General features: G+C 45.0%; 1 protein-coding gene across 1 annotated transcript; it reads left to right on the top strand.

The window, feature by feature from the left end:
• Positions 1–582: 582 nt before the first annotated feature.
• Positions 583–15181, top strand: LOC127756774 (uncharacterized). The gene is made up of 3 exons (XM_052282146.1): positions 583–820; positions 12157–13744; positions 13855–15181. Exons 1-3 carry the CDS (start codon positions 675–677, stop codon positions 14494–14496), a joined length of 2376 nt encoding a protein of 791 aa, XP_052138106.1. The 5' UTR covers positions 583–674; the 3' UTR covers positions 14497–15181.
• The last annotated feature ends 6176 nt before the right edge of the window (positions 15182–21357 follow it).

The raw sequence follows: 21357 nt of genomic DNA, 5'->3' as shown, positions 1-21357 counted from the left end.
TAGATAGGTAGATATAGATATTGCCTTCTCTTAACTTATTAAGTGTGTGGGTTAAAAATAAGGTCTACGAATATATAATAATACTTATAGCATACCTACTAATTGTTGTTGAGGGTTTTAATTAATTATCACAGCTTAGCTTTTAATTTGTCTCATCCAGAAATTAATTTTGAATACCTACTCTCTTTGAAACTAAACAAGATGCGTTGGGGCAATCGTACGTTTATATATATTCAATATTCCAAGTTGCAAGGGGATCCAAGGACAGACTATGCATATTTTTTTTTAAGATGATGGGAACATATGATGCCAATACTCTAAATTCCATCGTAGGAAAGCATGACTTTTCTTGCTTGCCAGCAACATGTCTGAATTAAGAACGACCTCGATTGCTTTCCCTGTGTCAGTCAACACTTAAATATAGTTTTTGGTGCAAATTAACAATCATATCAATAGTACACCGCAAATTAAGCCGTGTTAGTTGAGTACTTGAGTGCTTGGCCAGGTTACTTAGATGGAGTATTATATATAGGTTGCTGCTTTGCAATCAAACTCAGCTGTTCAGTGCAAGAATGGCCGTCGGAGCAGCGCAAAGTTCCTATCTAAGTACTCGCTTCACGCGCTCAGACTCCAAATGGCCGGAAGTGCGTTATATCAACAATCATGCCGTATTCATGGAGTACTTGTCGAGGGTTGTGGCTGGGCTGGGTATCCTGATTTTCACATGGTCCACCGTTGTTCTCCTTGGTGGCTTCGTCACCACGCTAGACAAGAAGGACTTTTGGTTTCTTACGGTGATCACCCTCTGCCAGACAAAAGAGTTAGTCCCCTGCACCTCCCCTCCCATGGATATATATTTGCTGCTTTCATTTGTTTTTCTGCTCAAACATTGAACAACTGTTCCTGGGCGGCCGATGTCTCACTGGTTCGGTCAGCCTAGTGTAATACTACGTATCACTCAAGATTAGCTTATAGCATGTATGTTTTAATTTCCTTTCATTAAGAAAAGTATCTAATTTACTCCACTAAACTATTTCATTAGATCACTGCAGCCCGTAACTATTTTTCGGCTTAATTATTTTTCCTGTAAACTACTCCCTCCATCCAGATATATGGTCCTAGGATACGTCACGTCCCTCCTAAATCTCTTATATTATGGGAGAGAGTATTAAAAGATCAATGTGCTGCGCGACATACCCGCTATTTTTGTTTTTGTCATCACTTATCGTGTCAATCCTCATGGATCGGACGGGCCCTCTCTCTCTCTCCCATCAGATTAAATATGGCTAGTAAAATAATTACTATGCCAAAAACTCGAGTTCACCAGTAAATCCACTGTAGTTTTAACTACTTTATCCATCTCAAAATGTCAGCATTTTTTATATGGACATGGATATTAAAAAAATAGGTAAAACTAATTGAAAAAGTTTATTATTGATTTAGAAGAGAAAATATGTGAAGAAATGAAATGGATAATGGTTGTGATAGGTGAAGAAATAACTTCATTTTAGAACAAGATATTGTGCTAGAAATAATAATATTTTGGAACGGAGTAGTATCCATTTAGTGGTACACAAATACTTTTACTCCCCTATCATTATCAGCATTCAGGAGTAAATAAATCTACCTATTGACAGTAATATTTTTATTGCATCAAAAAAATATTTTAAATGCATATTTACATTTGACTACACATTTATCGGCAGAAATATTTTTATTCCCCAATCATTTTCTTAGAGTACGGTAGCTTAATTTTTAGAGAGTTTTTACTGCAAAGTACTCCCTCCGTTTTATATTATAAGACTTTCTAGTATTGCCCACATTCATATAGATGTTAATGAATCTAAATACATATATGTCATTAACATCTATATGAATGTGGGCAATACTAGAAAGTCTTATAATATGAAACAGAGGAAAGTACTATTTTTACGTTTTGCTCTATGTGCTAATAAGTAAAATTTTGTTGATGGGCAATTTATTTACCTATAATAATATGAGAATGATATAAATGGTAGTAAAATGTTTACTACAGGATAATATATATGTTAAACATTCATGGAAGCATAAAAACAAAAACTCATCAAAGTCGTGGCCGTCCCCACTCGCCGGATCAAAATTACGAATATACTTATTTTTTTCAATAATTTACGTTTATATACATGTATAGGGCGGATGCGCAAAAATATACCCGTTCCGCGGAATAGAATCATGGGAACGCGACAGTTGCGCTGATCCAAAACGCGGGACATCGGTCCCGCATAACAGCCGTGCGGGACCACGACGGTCCACGGTTTCAAAACGCGGGAGCGAGTTGGCTAGCGATTTATTCACTGAGTCGGCACTGTTCAACACTGTTTGGGGTACTGTTTGCACTGTGCCGGTTCCGCACAGTGAACCTGCGGTACCGCGTGTATGAACCGTCTCAAATAGTTTTAAACAGTATTGAAACAGTGCTACACAGTGCTAAACAACAATAATAAAAAATCACAGGCTGCCTCACTGCCGCATTTTGTACCTGCGGGACCGTCGCGGTCCCGCGCGACCATTCTGCGGGACCGATGGTCCCATGTTTTGGAGCTGCGGGATCATCGCAGTTCCGTGTTTCCGTCCAGTGGGACGGTTATATTTTTGCAAATCCGTCCGATGCAAACATATAAACGTAAATTATTAAAAAAATAAGTATATTAACAAATTTTTTTCCCACTCACCACCCGCCACCGCCAGCGCAGAAGCCATGCCCTGGCTGGAGCAGAGGACGGCCTGACAATTAAGTGAAGGCTATGATGGCCCGGCCTCTCTTCCCCCTCGTTTACTGGGAAAATATATAGTGCAAACCACATATGTAGTGCAAAGTTGGAAACTACTGTTGGATCGAGAAATGGACGTCCGAGATTCGTCCACGTCACCATGAGTTAAAAATTTAACTCATGGTGACGTGGACGAATCTCGGACGTCCATTTCTCGATCCAACGGTAGTTTTCAAGTTTTCACTACATATGTGGTTTGCACTACATATTTTCTCTGTCCTAGCTACTACCTCCGTTAGAGATTTTTAGCTATGAATCTAAATATTTCTAGATTCATAGTTAAAAATGGCTATATTTTGAAACGGAGTTAGTATATCTAGGTGACGGCTGGAGCAGAGAGGACAAGGACCGCAGGGGCAGGTTGGTTGAGGTTACTAGACGTACGCACAGCGATGTCTGACGATGGCACAGGAGAGGCGTGTAACTGGAGACAACCCATGCGCGTCAACTCCGTTCCCGGCCTATGCGATGAATTCGAGCGGCGCCGGCGACATGGAATTGGACCCAGGCTGCGTTGTACTCCCTTCCTCCCGTAAAAAACCAACTTAGTACTTACATGTGATGAATTTGAACAAACATAATACTAGGATATATCATATTCCGTCAGAATGGGACAGCACGTGTGACTACTGACGCCATGCAACGAGACTCCCGTACATCGGCCTCAGGAGTCACCGCCGCCTCCGTCCGGACCTAGCTCCGTCGCATCCAGGGTTGTACCGGTGGAGATGACCCAATCGCTTGCCGCCTCTTCTATCCTGGATCCAGTATGTCACGCCAATGGGCCTCGGCCCGTACTCTGCCTGTCGTTGGCGCCACAACGCTCCACCGTCGTCGGTCGATGCCGCCGTCAGCCCGTCGAGATCCGGTGGGAAAGGATCATTGGTGCTCGAGGCGGCCTGGGTCACGTTGCCGGTGACGTCGTATGCGGCCGCCGTGCCGCACATGTCTGCTCGCTGCACCGCCTTCGCCTCTTCCATACCGGCAGTCCGTACCATGGTCAATCTCTAGATCCAGAAATATCGGGAGAAAATGGGAAGGAGAAAGACGCAAAATATGGGGTAGCAGGAACAATATAAATAAATAGGTGGTTTCTGGATGGTTGTTGACGCAAAATACGTCGCCACATGCATGCGAAAACCTAAGAGATTTACTTAGCTCCAATGCATGTCCTATTAATCGAGTTCGCCACATGCATGCGAAAACCTAAGAGATTTACTTAGCTCCAATGCATGTCCTATTAATCGAGTTCAGGGTGTGAATTTAGTTTGATTCTAAAACTAACAAGATAAAAATTGATCGAGACTCCATGAACCGATCAATCAATAAGCCGATGTGATGTAGCGAGACCAACTGATGTCGATAGGGTTTTGATCAATCAGCTATATTTTCGATGTAGATTGAAATAATCAGGAAAACATTGAGGTTCATGCTATCATCATCTAGAACCAAATTATATATAATCACCAATAAATCGTTCTTATCAAAGACAATCTCGATAGATCGGACCGAACCAAAACAGTATATGATTGAAGTTGATAAAAAGAGATTCAACTAGTGAATATATGAATTTGAATATGAGCCGATGCAACAGTTTAGAAATTGTAACAAGATAACTCATTGGCTAGAACTCCGATGAAACATTGCATAAAACCCTATCGGAGATAATAACGAAAACCTATTTAGCCGATATATCTGTACAAACGTAATGTATATATCGATCAATCTAAAACAACAATGTGATTAGAGAAACATCAACTTAGTTAGAACATCGGGCCTAACCGAGAAAGTCCTAACTAAGTTGATATGACTCTACACAACGATGCAGTTAAAGATAAAATCAATATAACTGATAGATAGTGTTTGCATCAACTTGAATAGAATATCAGACCAAACTAAGAAAGTTCTAGCCAAACCGATACAAGCAAAGTTGACAGAACTTACTTCCTCGCTGGAGATCAAACTTAACCGATGCAACCCTGCTCGAAACTAAGAACTCGTGAAAATAAAATATTGTAATGCGTCGAAATTTGTATATTGATCAAGAGATATCTTACAAAGATCCTGCTATACATATCTACACCCTCGGGTTAATATAGGTCATGATCGAGCATGAGATAAGATTTCCTAACAAGAAAAGGAAAACAACTAATCCAGCCTATCTAAGAGATATAATAAAAAAACATAAAACCGTATTGTCGTTATCGAGGGAGCAATTCCTCCGATAGCGGGGAGTGTAGACCCCTACCTGGATTTGAAGATTCGGCCAAGGGTTAGCAGCACATGACGAAGGAAAAATATCGAAACAGAGAAAAAGTTTGCGGTGCCCGAGCTCCCTGCCAAGCAAAAGACACATGAATTTATACAGGTTCAGGCCACCCGAAGGTGTAATACCCTACTCCTGTATTGGTTTATTTGTTTTTTCTAGATCAGCTAAGTACAAGAGAAGCCTTTCTAGGCTACAAACTGAAAGTACTGTGTAGCTTGTCCCCTTACTTTTATAGATCAAGGATGGGCTCACAGTACTACAAAACTACTATTCGTCTTGTCTTATCAGTGTCTTGTCGATGCCGGCTGGTTCCCAAACACAGTCTTCAAGAAACCCACTGAGATTTATGACTTGCATTGCCCCAGGCTCCCGGGCTTCTGTCTAAGACAGCTCAGTTGCACCAACATGTTCACCACGTGGTGAGTGGTGGGCCAGGTGAGACCCAACCTGCCCGAAACAGCGCCACGGTTCCTTTTCTGCTCATTTGGCTAAATCAGGTGGCGTGGGGCATGCGCGACGCGTGTCCAAGGCGCCACCAGTCATAATGACTCAATGTTGGCGTTTTGTCCACGTCTTTTCGGCTCCAGATTGGTCGGGTTCCTCGATTAAACTATTTCATTTATGGCGGAGTGTACTGCCTCACAGCTGGCTGTGGAGCACACTCATCGACCCAGCGGATCCTGAGGTCGCGCCCTTGCGCATTTATGATGGTAGTTTAGTTATTCTTAGACGAGCTTCTTGAAGATGTCTTTGATGAATAGATATTTCAAGATATGTGTCTTGTATGTTTCGACACTCCTCTTGCAGAGGAATGTGAAGCCTACAAGGACTGAGGTGAGTCCGGGTCCCAGGATGAGGCTGGGACGGAGGTAGACCTCAGCTTCACAATCTTGTTGGTACAACTTCATATGTCTCCACCCTCCACCCCGTGTGGAAAGTGTGACCTATGAATACTAAGGTGAGCCCGAGGACCAGAACAAGGCCGGGCCTAATGCAGACCTTAGTTTATGACTTATAAGTACTAAGGTGAACCCAGGACCCAGGATAAGGTCGGGTCCGAGGCAGACCTTAGGCTACATTCCTAAGATGTAGATTTTGTACGTCTTCACACTCCTCTTTCGTGAGTAGTGTGTGACTTGTATGGACTAAGGTGAGCCTGGAGCCGAGAACAAGGCCGGATCTGAGGTAGACCTTTGTTTATTCTCTAAAGATATGGATCTTGTAGGTCTCTACGCTTCTCTCACCGAGAAACGTAGGACTTACAAGGACTAAGGTGAGCCCGGGACCAAGAACAAAAGCGGGTCTGAGTAGACCCTTAGGCTACATTCCTAAGATATAGATTTTGTACGTCTCCACACTACTCTTTCGTGAGTAGTGTGTGACTTGTATGGACTAAGGTGAACCTGAGGCCCAGAACAAGGCCGAGTCTGAGGCAGACCTTAATATATTCTCTTAAGATATAGAACTTGTATATCTCTATGCTCCTCTCACCGAGAAATATAGGACTTATAAGGGCTAAGGTGAGCCCGGGACCCAAGACAAGGTCGGGCCCAAGGCAGACCTTAGACTATATTCTTAAGCCAATAAGCCATGCTTTGGTAGGTTTAGGACCAAAACCAGGCCCAGACCATTTTTATACTCAGAGTTTTGAGTCATTGTATACTTCATATACATTACTCCTCCTTAGCCAAGAGGAATGCCATATATGAATACAAAGGCCACCCCATGATCCACTCTGGGGTTAGCTTTTTATTTTTAAGGATGGTTTAAGTATGCCATTTATCTTTAGTTATGATTGTTTTGCCGGGGAAATGAGTACCTTAGTTTTCATTTCACCGACGGTCGTGGTCTTCACGATTCGATTCCTCCTTGAACTTGGTTTGATCTTGCATAAACTTCCATCTACCAATAAGTTTCTTTCCTTAACCGATTCCACTAAAGAACCATACCAAATTTTGGATTTAACAATGGTAAAAATATTACTTGCTCGAACTGGATCGACCGTTGAGGGAGCGGTGGGTGGCACCACGGGAGATGGGTTCGCTGGGTGCGTTTGAAGCATGCTATTGCGCTAGATGCATGGCACGTAGGGTGTCGTATAATAATTCTCTAAAAATAGTTCACTTTACTGGTTATTACATTTATCTTTTTTTCTCTTTATACAAGTCTTTTTTTAAGCTGAAATATTGTAGAGCCATAGATGACATGTAACGCTCCGCTTTTCGTGAGTCGTTAAAAACTAATTCGGCAAAATCCTATATGTGAAAATTTCGTTCTTTGTGTGAGAGTCTAAGTCGTGCCGTGGATCTCAATTCAAATCTCCATCGTTGTTCTTTCTCGTCGCCATCGAAATCCTCCACCTCAAGTTTCCAATCCCGATTCAAGTTTCCGAAATCAAATCCTGAAATTCAATCGCCTCCATTGAATCGTCGCCAAATACTTGTCCCGATTCCACAAATATCCGAGTCCACCTTGAATCCATTCCTTGACTCCTCCCTGTTTCCCTGAGTCCAACTAATCAAACTCGAAATTCAAATTCCAAATCTCAAAACCTTGCCAAATATTCGCCCGACTCGAAAATTATCCAAATTCCCATTTCGAATTCAAATTCCGTTTCCAAGTCTCCACTTCGAAACCCTCCCTTGACTCCACCTTATGTTCCTAAGACCAAATTCTCAAATTTGGATTCGAATTCCAGTTCCAAATCCCTCCAAATCAATTTCTCGGCAAAAGTCTATTTTGTATCCCTCTATTTTTGTGGGTTGTTCCTCTCTCCCGGCCCATCCCCTCCTCTCGGCCCAGCTCTCTCCTGCACGTGCGCCGCATGTGCTCGGAGCGAGAGAGAGAGAGTCGTCTCTCTCTTTCCCCTCTCTCTCGCTCGTTCTCTCTCCTCTCTCACACCGGCGCCGATTTCCGGCCGCCGCCATCCAAACCTCCACCGCCTTCGTCACTCCGGCGCCGAATCCCCCGCCCGTCGCCATTCAATTTTCGGCCGCGCCAGCCGCTCCGCGCACGTGCGCGCCATTGCCGCCTGGTCGCCGCCGCGTCAGCCCTGACGCCACCCATGCCCTGTTGCCGCGTCGCCCCCACCCCTGTACGCTCGCGTCCAAATCCCGGAGGCAGAGCCTCTCTCTCCCTCCCTCTTTCTCCCAAGATGGCCAGGGCAAGCCCTCCTTTCTCTCTTCCTTTTCACCTTTACCTCAACCTCAGCCACTGTCATGCTCTGCCGCCGCATGGCCGCAAGCTCCGAGCACGGCTGCCAACTCTCGCTCCCTGACCGCGCCAGCCCGCGCTCACGACTCGAAAATTCGGCCGTCCGATCCACCGTCTTCGCCACCCAACAGATCCACGCCGTCGCCATGTTTCGTGCCGCCCACGAAAACGTCGATCCCGCTCGCGGCCGCCAGCCAAGCACCAGCTCGCCCCCTCCTCCCAAACCGACATCGCCTCCACTATAAAACCCCCGAGCCCCCTCACCGTCTCAACCTCCCTCTCGTTCCCTCCCGTTTCCACCCACAGCACCCTTGTCGCTGGCTGCTCGCCGCCATCGTCGCTCGTTCTGCCGCCGCGCGTGCCCGGATGGCCGGCGAGCACGAGGAGTCGACGAGGAGCTCCGCGCCACCCCCATCCTCGCGTCTCCCTCTCTTCTTCCCCGGCCGCGCCCACTCGGTGCCGCGCCGTCCCGCCGTCGCGACCACCTCGCCATGACTCCCTCCAAGCCGCCGACGCCATTTCCTCTCGTCGGTGAGCTCCCGCCAAACCCTTTCCTCCTACCGCTCGCTGTGTCGCGCCCGCCGCCGCACGCCATAGCCTGCCGCACGTTGCGCCTCGCCATTGCTCTGTTTCCACCGACGCGCGCCGTCGTCGGGCCCCAGCTCGTCGACCACCCTCGCAAACACCGTCCTTGAGCTCCCTAGGACCTCCCCAAACCATTTCCAAGCACCGCCGTCGCCCGGCATGGCCTCGCCGCCATTACCGTCCGCTCCCGGAGGCCGCCGCTCGTCGCCGGCCCTCCATGGTGCTCCTCCGTTCCATCCGGCGCCGGAAACGGATTCCTTGAACCCCAGAGATGCTCCCACCCCTTTGAATCGAACCCTCATCGTCTCGTCGTGATTCCCCTCTTTGCTCGCCAGCGATTGCCGCCGCCGCAATCCGCCGGATTCCGGCCATCCTCCGGTGAATCCGAGCCGTCAGCTCTCTTCCTCTCGTCCCTTCCCTTCCCCCGGTGTGATTCCTTTTTCCGTTGAGGTCGCGCCTTGCTCCGGTGGACGCCGCCGCCGTCCGCCGTTCATCCCGGCCGGCCTTCGTCTTCCTCCTCTCGCCATCCGACGCGGCCGCCACGTCGGCTAGGCCGAGTCAACCCGTCGGCCTCCCTCCCCCATCCCGGTGCGCGCGGTCCACGGTGCGCCAGCCGCCGACGCGTGGGCCCGCCTCTCCCCTGTCCATCCGGTGCGTGCGGCATGAGCCGAGCCCACTAACCCTAGAGCCGCACCCCGCGTGCACTCTCCCCACCGTGAACCAGGCCTCCGCCAAGTGGGCCCCGTCCCGGGACCCCACACAGTGGATCCGGTGCACCGGCTCCCCCCTCTCTCTCCCCGCACGCCTCTTGGGCCGCCACTCTCCCGCGCGCCGGCCCAATTGGCTCGGCCACGCATGCAAATCCCCTTGGGCCGCACCAATGCCGCCCGAGGAAGTCTAATTCACATCCCTCATCCATTTTCTTTTCCAAGGAATTTAATAAATCCTTTTTCCTTTGTTTCATAAATCAATTCCTTATTCCAAAATTTCCATAAACTATTTCCTTTGGTCCCGCACGTCAGTGACTGTCAATAATATTCTTAAGAATATTATTTCTATAAATTCCATAAACCATTTCTCGTCTTCCAGAAATTCCAATTAAACTTCCAAAATTCATATCTCCTCAACCGCTCGTCCGATTGACTCCGTTCCACTTCCAGTTTTTCTCTAAAATTGAGATCTATTTAATGGCACTATTAATTAGCCTAAATAGGATTTCTCTTTTGGTCCTTGTTTAGGTTTTTGATTGTTTGCGTATAGTCGCGGTTACCGGATTTTCGTCGATCGCGGGTTTTCTTGAAGATTCGTGAAGCTTCGTGAAGACCTTGAGCAAGGCAAGTCACCTTTGATCATCTTGCACCTATAATTTAAATCTAAGTATTTCTTTTCCGCAAATATTGCATGAATAGGTTTAACACAAGTATTTCGGCCGCGGCTTGCGAGATAGCCTGCCGGCCCCAATCCTAATTGCTGCAATTACCCTCCTTGAATTATTGAACACTTAGACCTCCTTTGTCGACTGTTGTGCTTAGATGCATGGGCCTTCGGGCTCGAGCATCGGAACACTTCCCTTCAAATTTTAAAATATCCAACGATGGGTAAAACTTGGGGTTTTACAAAAGATTTGGAAAACCCGACACCTGGGTCGGTGCTTGCAAACTAAATGAATTTCCGAAACCGTAGACCGGAGGACGTACCGGGAGTACGGTTTCCCGCTCTTGCACTTAAGGACCGTTTCCTTGGAATTTCATCCAAACATAAGACAAGTGCGACCACATGGGTGGAATGGGACGCCCCTGGCTGAGTAATTAGCTAATCGGGGGAGCCATGATGCCAAGAGACATGTGGATTCAACGGGGTGGTGCCGGGGAGAACCCCCAGGCTTCCTGGCACAGTATGGTCTGGGACCTAACCTGTTGTCGGTCTGGGACCCTTCTCGTTGGCATATGGTGAACCTGTGTCGGCTTTCGAAATGCCTTGTCGTGAAAGCCCCAAGTCACCAGACGTGTCTGATCCACACGGGCTAGGTGACCAAGGCTAGTAACGTCGTGTGGGTAAAGTGTACCCCCTCTACAGAGGTTATTAAACTGTTCGAACAGCCGTGCCCACGGTCATGGGCGGATGTGAGGTGATTCCTAGCGTAGTTTTGTTTGACTACTGCTTTATGAAATTGCTGTTGTGGAATGGGATCGATGTTTGGAAAATCTGCGGCTGATGGGATCAGCTAGGCCCGGGTGGCCGTTTGAAAGCTGTTGGCCGGGTGCCAACCTTGATCAATCCAAAGACTGATACATTGCACATACTCCGACCGGACGAGACGCACTGTCTCATCCATGTCGTTTGAGAAGCACTCACTTAATTGTTTCAAAAAGGAGTTTAAATAAAATCAATTGCAAAAACAACAGCCTTTCCTTTGAAGCCTGCATTAAACACTTAATTCCCATGGCTTGCTGAGTACGAAAGTAATCACCCTTACTCTATATATATATATATATATATATATATATATATATATATATATATATATATATATATATATATATAGTTCCTCCGTCTTGAAGAGAAGATGAAGTGAAGCGAAGATTAGGGTTTCGTCATGGTTCCCAGCCGTCGCCTGTGGTGTTGGGTGTTAGACCGTTGGTTCCGCTGCTGCTGCTGCTGGTGGTGTTTCCTCGTCCGCGTCGTCGGTTGTATTATCGGGCTGTCCTGAGCTGCAACCTAAGTTAATGTAAATAAGTCCTCTATTTAATTTAAGGATTGCAATGATTCACATTTATCACCGTGGGTACCAGCGCTATGTCCTGGGACTAGTACTGTGATCGCGGTTTCGTAGGAAGCGGTTCGCGCCGTTTTTCCTACGACACGCTCCTATCAGGTGCCGTTGTACGGCGGTGCCAGATTGGGGTATGACATGACACCATTATCAAAGTTCTAAAATAATTTCAAAATTTTTCATGACTATTTGCTTGAAATTTAAAACATGTATGTTTAAATTAGTCTCGGCGCTTCAAACCTATGTAAATAGTGATTAAAAAATCCAGAAAATGTTGGGAGATAAGTTGTAATGCATATATGAAAATGTTGGGAGATAGGATGGAATTGGGATTAGGTAGGCGCTCTTGGCCGAATATTGGCCATTTTCGTTCCATTTCCATGTGATGTCATCTTGTCTTCCATTATCTAATTAGTAGTACTAGAGTAATTTATCTTTCCCTTGATAATTCTTTTTTTTTCTCTCTAGTGAACTGGTCAACTGATGAAACACTATGTGAACCACAGGGCATCCAGTGCCATTGCAGGTGGATCAATATCGAGTTTCTACGGAATCGGTCGTTTTCTATCAACAGCGTTCAGCATCGCGGAGCCTCCTGATGGGTGCAACCGTCTAGTGCGATGGGCATCGTTCGTAATCACGCATGTCATAGTGCCATTGTTTCGGATCCTTGTGTTCATCTCTATTGTCTTTCCTGTAGTGGTTGTCTACTCATTTGGGATTTGCTTCTCCACCGCGATCTCTCTGTACCGTCTCACACGGCGTGACTTGCGCTTGGGCAGCGGCGATGGGGATGCTGCCGCCAGCACCAACCTGCAGAAGGCGGCGTTGCACGTTCTCTACGTGCTGGCTCTCGTCCAGGGCGTGCTTTACTTCTACAGAATAACCTTCATTTCGACAGGAAGGAAGATGGTGAGAAAAGTGGCCAAAGAGTATGACTACGACCTCGAAGATTTCTTGATTGACCGGTATGCGCTCGAAACGAGGGACGGATGCATGAAGGACCTATCCTTCGTCAGAGGAAGGAACCTGGTTACATACGCTGTCAGCCTGATAGAGTCTGCACCAATTGGCAGCGGCAAGTTGCTCGACGGCGTGAGGATCATGGACACTCTCATCAGGCAACAGAATTCGGCCTATTACAGTGCCGATGTGGATATAAACGGCCAACGCGGGCTGATGCGGCAGCTGATGATCGGATCCGCATTCTCAACCCACATACTCGGCAAGCTCATCGAGACTATAAGCATGCCCTCCCGAGCTGAGCACGATAGCAATAGCAGCACTGAGCTGAGGGGCCACGCCGCAAGTATAGTGGCCTACTTTGCCGGAGACATCCGCCTCAACATGCTCCCGGGAGGGATCGAATGCATCTCCTCCATGCTCCAGCTATCCACTGACACCCGGAGCAAAGACAGGTTTCTCCAGGGGATGCACATCCTCCGCAAACTCGCCCATCACGACGACAACTGCAAAGTCATCAGCAACGCTGAAGGTCTGGCCTCCAGGATCATGGCTCCTCTGAGCTTCGACCTGCTGCACCGCTCCGACCATGAAGAGTACTGGAGCGATGTTGTAGAGGCGTCCATGAATCTGGTGGCACGCCTTGTGGTTGCCCCTGGAGTCACAGGCGTCAAGCTACGCCGTGAGATCTCAAGCAATATGGAAGCTATGGTAGCTATGGAGAGTGTTGTCGCGTGTGGAGAATGCCGGCCAGTGCTGCGCGAACTCGCCATTAAGATCCTTGTGCGGCTAGCCATGGATGCATCTTCAAATATGAGCCCCAAAAGCAGAGAGAAATTACTCAAGTCTCTTGTATGCATCTTCACCGATGGTAACATGGACAGCTCTATCAGAAAATCGGCACGTCAAGCATTGGCTATGCTCTCTGCCAAGAGCAAAAGCTATGCGGTGTTTATCCTTCAGGCAAATGGCAATGTTGTTGGTGTTCTCACAAACATGCTTCTACATTCTGAAGAAAACCAAAGCAGAGTAAATGCAGCAGAAATCCTATCACACCTATGTAACCACTACACCAAGGATGATGAATACCTCGCGGCACTGAAGAAAGCCATCAAGGATGTGATGCCAGAGGTAACTAATCCCTGTCACAAATAATGAATCTTTGGTAATAAATTTATCTGAATAATTCCTCTTTCCTACCCAAAAATGTCAAAATGAACTTGTATATATTGTTCTTTCAGGTGCTCAGACAAGTACTTCAGAGTGGAGCCCCAGGGGGACATGTACAAAAGGGACCAGAGGCAAATAATGCCAGGTTTTCACCATCTGGTACCATCGACATTGAAAACCAAGACGACGGCTACAATCTAAATACCTACATTTCATCTCATCAGCAAAACAGCGAGCAACATATGGGCATAGAACTACTGGCATCTTTCTTATCTCTTACTGCGACAGTATTTGAGGTTAGTCAAGGTCAAGATTTAGTCCAGCTGATCGATGCAGTTGCCCCTAGAGATGATGGGTTTACCTTTGCTGGGAAGCTCATGGATATGGTACAAAGGAACATCGTCGTAGATGGAGACCATGAGACCATGGCTAACTGCCTAAGAATTATGAAGAGTACCACTAAAATGATCATATCAATGGTGAGACACAGCTGCAGTAGCTTCGCAAAAGAAGAAGATGAAGACCTGGAGAGCTTGATATATTATCTGCATGGTCATTCTGTTGGAATAAATAAATGGGCCTTAGCCCACTCGAAGATTAATTCTTTGGAAAATCATAAAAGCCGGTGCGTGCAAACGGCATGGAGTCCGGATAAGTTACGCGCGACTTATCCGGTTCGGTTACGCACAGTAGAGATCGTGCGGGCGCCCTGATCAAGCGCCGTCTTCACGCAACACATGCGAAATCAATCTAGGGTTTGCCTCCTACTCTGTACTGCGCCGTCGCTCGTAGACTACTCCATCTCGCTCGCCGGCGTGCACCGGCGATCGGGAGAGCAGGTCTCCGGAACCTCTACCTTCGACGTCCTGCACCGGGAGAAGGCGGCAATAAGGTTTTTGGGAAGCGCTTCGCGCGACTGCTCCCTGTTTGTTCGCGACGGCTCGTCTTCCTCTTCGCTCGCGTGTTTCGTGCCTTCGTAGACGCCTGCGAAAAGTTTCGACCAAGCAGCCGGTCTTTCCGTCAACTCGGTACGTGTTCAATATGTTGCGTATATTTGATCTGTTCATGTTATACTGTGTAGTTTACATGTGTAGATCTAATGATGCGTTTATGCTAGTTTTCATCTGTAATGTCATGATTTATTTATGGAATAGATTAAATCATTATATGCCTATAATCTCAACACATTCTACTGGCATGAACAAATTAGAGGGTGTCATGAGCCTAGCTGACAGTGACCATGGCGCAAAGCAACCGTTCAAGACTCTTGCTTCCCTTGTGAAAGAAGCCCGGGAACTTTGGGACAAAAAGAAGGAACAAGCTTAGCTCTGACGATAGAAACCAGAGCATCTAGACTTATCTATTCACGTTCGATCTGTTTAATTTGCCACGGCAACGGGGATAACCGAAACCAATCTATCACTCTATCTTTGTGACATTTCACAGGATGTATGATACCTCGGGAGTTAAATTTCAAAAAGACGTGAATATTAGGGAAGGATCTAATATCAAATAATTAGAATGGGTGAGACTTCGAATCCAAGTCGTCTAGTCTACTACCTTGTGAAGCTAGTCGAAAAACCCCTAGGAGTATCTTGAGAGTTAAATTTCTGTGAGATATTCTTAGTTGGAATGTTCACGCGGACTAGGCGGTCAGGAAAAATGCAAAACTTGATTTGATTCTGTTGCAACAAACAAAGCTTACCACCATAAGAACATCAAGAATAGTCCTCCTATATTCTCCCCAAAACTAAAACTGATTTTAACGGTTTTTACGTGAAAAATTGGATCCAAGAGATCCCTATACTCCTCAACATGTTTTGGAATTCCCTTCATCGTATTCCTCGTTGAATTGAGAGAGAGTGAACACTCCCTCCAACTCCCAATCGTATCTCTTCCGCACGAAGGAAAATGGAGAATTCTAGTTTTGGGATAAAATTTAGATTTTCTTTCGGAGAAATCAGTATGTTTACTTCCTATTTTCACTTTAGGAAACCCAAAATAATTTTCGGGGGAGATTATACGTACTCTCTTTAACACCAGATAAAGCTCGCTCTTTCCTCCCTACCACGATTTCCACTTCATTGGTGGGTATGGTTCCGTGGTGGATTCTAACTGCCTAGAACGATTCTTTATTCTCAAACACATTTTGTCACCAAACCGTTCTCCCTGTCAATTACCTTCACCTCGACACCCTCAAATCTTTCCTTCACAGTCACAAATATCTATGCTCCCTCTGATCACGAAAACAAGTCTGACTTCTTCCTCGAGCTGGCCTCGTTACCGCAGTTCATTGCGGGGCCCTAGTTACTTGCTGGTGATTTCAATCTCACTCATTTCCGTTCTGACAAAAATAACGACATTTTCAACCATTCCTCTGCTGACTCCTTCAACGACACCCTAAATTCCCTAGCACTCCTAGAACCGCCTCACTCAAATTGCCTTTACACCTATGTTAGAGACCTACTCAACAATGCAATTTCAGGAGTAGAAATACCAAATCCAACACAAGGAACAACCGAGTTCTGTTACAATAGTGGAGGGGTTTTGAGGTGGAAAATGGAAGGATACAAAGGCTAGGAGGTTCTAGTAGCTTCTAGACAAGTAGAGGAAGAGGGAGAGTAAAGATCGACAAGGAACCAAGCCCGGTTCTAGGTTGCCGCCGCCAACGCCGCCGTCGAGAAGCCCCTCAGCCGGTTCTGTTCGTTCTTTGTTCGATCCCCTCTCTGGTGCTGCTCCTGCTGCTTATAAAGTGCTCCTGATTTGCTTGCTTGGGCCTTGCTTTGAAAGTGGTTGACAGCCCACAGGCAGCCCATTTGGGTTCCTAACAATCTCCTCTCCTTAAATTTCGGCTTGTCCCCAAGCCGATGCAAAGTATCACCAGAGCCACCAGGGTCCCACTGTTTATGCAGATTCTTGATAGGAACTGAACACCACATGATAGCATCAAGGAAATTGTCAGAAATGTGTTCCTCTGCAGAATAAAAGTCAAGAATATGTGTCCCAGATTGAAGTGATCTTGATAGCTGACAAACAATTGTGAACTTAGCATCAACACGATCAGTTTTTCCAATCATTTCAGATATCCATGTCTTGAGCTTGTTCCTGATCAGTAAGTGCACAATTAATATTGTTTTGTGAGAGTGATTTAGTTTACTGCAATAGACCATGGCAAAACTTGAAGTCTTGTACTTGTCAGCAAGAGCAATATATGAGGATGGTACTGTTGGCAACTTTTTGTGACAAGTCGACAAGCACGATCGCAACACCTAAACGCCTTGCGGTGATATGGAATCGCCAACCACCTCGATCTAGCCAAACGGCCAAATCAAGATGGGTATTTGTAGAAAAACATCTAAACCGGCTAGCGGAGCTGATTTAGAGATCAAAATCAGCCTCTAGGTCGATTTGGATCAATATGAGGATAACTACCCGTCTCGTGGGCAAAACGGAAGGTTTTCAGGACAAACCTACAAAGAGGTGTCGCACTCTCGCAGCGGCGGCGGACGGTTTACGGCGCAAACCGACAAAGATGGACTAAACTAGGGTAAAATAGAAAACATGGTAAAAGAACAATTCAAGTAGATTGTATTCGGGGGTTTTACAATGAACCGGCCTTGTCCTTTAAATAGAGGTTGGTCTTGCCCTCTACAGGCCCTTCTCCAGATCCAACTCGGGAAAGAAACCAAAGAAAACACAAAACATAGCCTTCCCGAGCAAGGAAACCCGAGACCCGATGAAAACAGACTCGGACTCGGACCCTGACGGTTTGACCGCCCACATACCTGCGGTCAGACCGGCCATACTAGCCGGTCAGACCGCCCACATACCTGTGGTCTGACCGGCCCTGTGAAGGAAACCCGGCACTTTCCAAACTTTGGCAAGTTTTCTCTATTTCGTCCATAGGTGCCAAATTTGGGTGTAAACACATGCCCCCCTGTCTTTTTGATAAACATCGTGAATCTAAAAGCATAGAACATATTGTCTTAGGGCAATAATCCAATTACCGGCCACGGGACCTCCTAAGAATCTTGCCAAATGCTTGGGAAGTATTTCTTCAAGTATTTCCTATTGATTGCTCTCTAAAAACACCGTCTTGAAGTATCTCCATCTCTTTCAAAGTCTTCAAACGCTTGTCGATGATGTCTTCAAAATTGCCTCCCATCAAGATCTTGTGATCTTCAATTGACAAGTCGTCTCGCTTGAAATATCGAAGAGAGCCAAGATTTACCTCAATTAGCAAAACGATCTTTTGTCCATAAACCAACTTAAAAGGAGTGACTTTGGTAGCACCATGTTTAGATATCCAATGAGTCCATAATGCTTCAAAAAGCACCTCATGCTACTTCTTTGAGTGTTCTTCAATCTCCCTCTTGACTAATTTCAACAATATCTTAATACTAGACTCGGCTTATCCATTAGCCTGAGCATAGTAAGGAGAAGAACTCAACAACTTAATATTATAAAATTCGGCAAAACTTCTCACCTCTTTGGATATAAAAGAAGCTCCTTGATCAAAGTTTAAGGAATACCGAATCTATGAACAGCATGCTTCAGAACAAAGTCAATTACCTGCGTGCAAGTAATATTCTCGAGCGGCACGGCTTCGGCCCACTTAGTGAAGTATTCCATTGCAACTAGCACGAACCAATGCCCTTTTGATGACGAAGGATAAATTTGACCAATGAAATACAAAGCCCAACCTCAAAACGGCCATGGTTTAATGATAGAATTCAACACAACGGTAGGCGCTAATTGAACATTGCCGATCCGTTGACAAACTTCACATCCTCTTAGTACTTGAAACAATCATCAATCACTTTCGGTCAATAGAATCCCACTCTCCTAAGCAACCAATTCATCTTACGGGCCGATTGGTGAATTCCACAAATCCCTTCATGCACTTCTCCCCTAGCAACTTTAGATTGATCATTATCTAAGCATTTTGATAGCACTCCATCTGTATTTCAGCGATATAAATCTCCATCAAGCAAAGCATATTTGAACGCTTGCCGCCGAATTCTTGATCAACCCTAAGACTAGGATCTCTCAAATATTCCATCAAAGGGATTCTCCAATTTTCTTCTAACTCCTGGGCACAAATGTCCGAATTTACAATTAATTCGACCTCTAAATCATTTGTAACATGCCCCCCAGCTTCCTGTCTGGGATGTGGCAAACAATGTTATCTAGACCACTTGGTTGATTTGTCACCTACATATTCAGATCTAATAAGAATATAACTGATCAACAAGTTGGTTTTTAAATTCAATGTGTATATATCTTTAAGTCGATGATATGTATATATCTTTAAGCCGACGAAATGTATTTCAGTTATGACCTTTACCTGGTGAAGTTTTTTTTAGTTAGTATATATAGGATAATAGTATGTTTTAAACTCTCTATCAAGAAAGGGCAGCTATGCTGGATGGGCTCTCCAATTTATCTTAATTTAATAATTCCCTCAATAACAAGAAAAATGATCTCCAGTCAATTTCTTGACCATTGTTCTACAATTTTACTTATAACAAAATTTTGCTTATGACTTTATAAAGTCCCACAGCAACGCGTTGGGTATCACCTACACCCTTCGTTTCATATTATAAGACTTTTTAACATTACCCACATTCATATAGTTGTTAATGTATCAAGATACATATATATGTTTAGATTAATTAACATCTACTCCCTCCGTTTCGCAATGTAAGTCATTCTAGCATTTTCCATATTCATATTGATGTTAATGAATCTAGATAGATATATAGATAGATATATGAATATGGACAATGCTAGAAAGTCTTATAATGTGAAACAGAGAGAGTAGTAAACATAAAAAAAAAACACACCATGTTCTAGTGAGCATCTTGATCTTGGTAGGGTAGCTAGCTAAATAAAGGGACGGATACGATATGCGTGCTAGCGAATAGAGCCTTTCTACCTTGCTGAATCGTCATTGATACAAGGAAAGGAAAGAGGGGAGGAGGAAGGGGGAAAGGAGCAATAGTTTGGGGATGATCCCCTCCATTGAATAATTTCTCATTCTGGATCCGTGCTATGGATGGATAAATAATATTATCCCAAACAGAAACAGCTAGTGTTACGTACGGGTATGTGCTTCGCGTGAAATGGGAAATATATACAATCAACGATGACTAATTTGGCAGCAAGCATGCATGCATGGGCCAGTTAATTAATTATGCTAAATGGATATAGTTTGATTCGATCAGCAGCCGAGAACGACTGAGAGCAAAACACATGCATAATGCATAATGCATAATGCATTTATATATATCAATAGTAGTCGCTCGCTCGTGTATTATGCATAAATTATACTCCCTCCATTTCTAAATGTTTGACACCGTTAATTTTTTAACTTATATTTGACTATTCGTCTTATTAAAAAAAATTATGAAATATGTAAAAACTATATATATACATAAAAGTATATTTAACAATAAATCAAACGATAAAAAAGAATTAATAATTACTTAATTTTTTTAATAAGACGAATGCTTAAATAGTTTAAAAAAGTTAATGGCGTTATATATTTAGAAACAGAGGGAGTATATCAATGATCGATCACATGCAACACCGACAAATTAATTAAATTGACCCATGATCGATCCATCTATCTAGCTATGCCTATATATATACGCCATATGTATGAGTATGATATATACGCAAGCTAACTAAGCTAGCTACATATATACTCTCTCCAAAGTTTACATTGCTAGGTGTGAGGTCGGCGATGAGCTCCGGCGGCGAGGAGGAGGGGAAGACGTCGTGGCTGGAGGTGGTGGGGCTGCCGGTGGAGGAGGCGAAGAAGGTGATCCTCAAGGACATGCCCGACGCCGACATCGTCGTGGTTCCGGTGGGGACGCCGGTGACCATGGACTTCCGCCCCAACCGCGTCCGCATCTTCGTCGACACCGTCGCCGGCACCCCCACCATCGGCTAGAGCTAGCCCTCATCTGCCTGCAGCCTTCAGCATCCTGCTTATCTTAATTAAATAATCACATGCACGGAGGTGATATATGTACTCCTGTGCATGTTTCGATCGATCCATCCCAATCTGAATAATGTTTTACCGTAAGTACGTAGTACTCCTACGTGTTAATGCTTTTTTTTCCTACGAATAAATAAAGAGACCTTCATTTAATGCATGGTAGGCAACTACCTAATCTTTAGGAAGCAACTACAAATGGAACGTCCCATTTTGTTATTTTTCTAAAAAAAAAATTCGGGCCATGTTTCGTCTCTCATAGACTAATGTTTCAGCATTAAGTAAAAAAATGTTTCAGTTCTTAAAAAAAGTGAAACACAATAAGATAGTTATACGAAACAATTTGCTTCAACGTATAAAACAAATAATTTAAAGCCATGGTAACATCAATAAGATCCAAGTGAAAATCGAAGAGAAAAAATGAAACACCATAAAAAAAAACCACACGGAAACACTTCGATCTAATGAAACATCCATACCATTTTTGCTCGCTGGCATCGAGTTTCGCAAGCAGGCATGCTAAGACAGCCGCTAGCAAAAAAAAAAAACCATTTTTGTAGGCGGCAAACTA

The sequence above is a fragment of the Oryza glaberrima genome, chromosome 12, assembly GCF_000147395.1.
Source record: "Oryza glaberrima chromosome 12, OglaRS2, whole genome shotgun sequence".
Taxonomy (NCBI): Eukaryota; Viridiplantae; Streptophyta; class Magnoliopsida; order Poales; family Poaceae; genus Oryza; species Oryza glaberrima.
This window is presented reverse-complemented; position numbering and strand designations above follow the sequence as displayed.

What these genes read in the sequence shown, in the direction of transcription:
- LOC127756774 (XM_052282146.1), top strand. Translation starts at nt 675, where the DNA reads ATGGAGTACTTGTCGAGGGTTGTGGCTGGGCTGGGTATCCTGATTTTC. An exon ending in ACCCTCTGCCAGACAAAAGA is followed by an intron (nt 821 to 12,156) that starts GTTAGTCCCCTG and finishes TGTGAACCACAG; the next exon opens with GGCATCCAGTGCCATTGCAG. An exon ending in TCAAGGATGTGATGCCAGAG is followed by an intron (nt 13,745 to 13,854) that starts GTAACTAATCCC and finishes TTGTTCTTTCAG; the next exon opens with GTGCTCAGACAAGTACTTCA.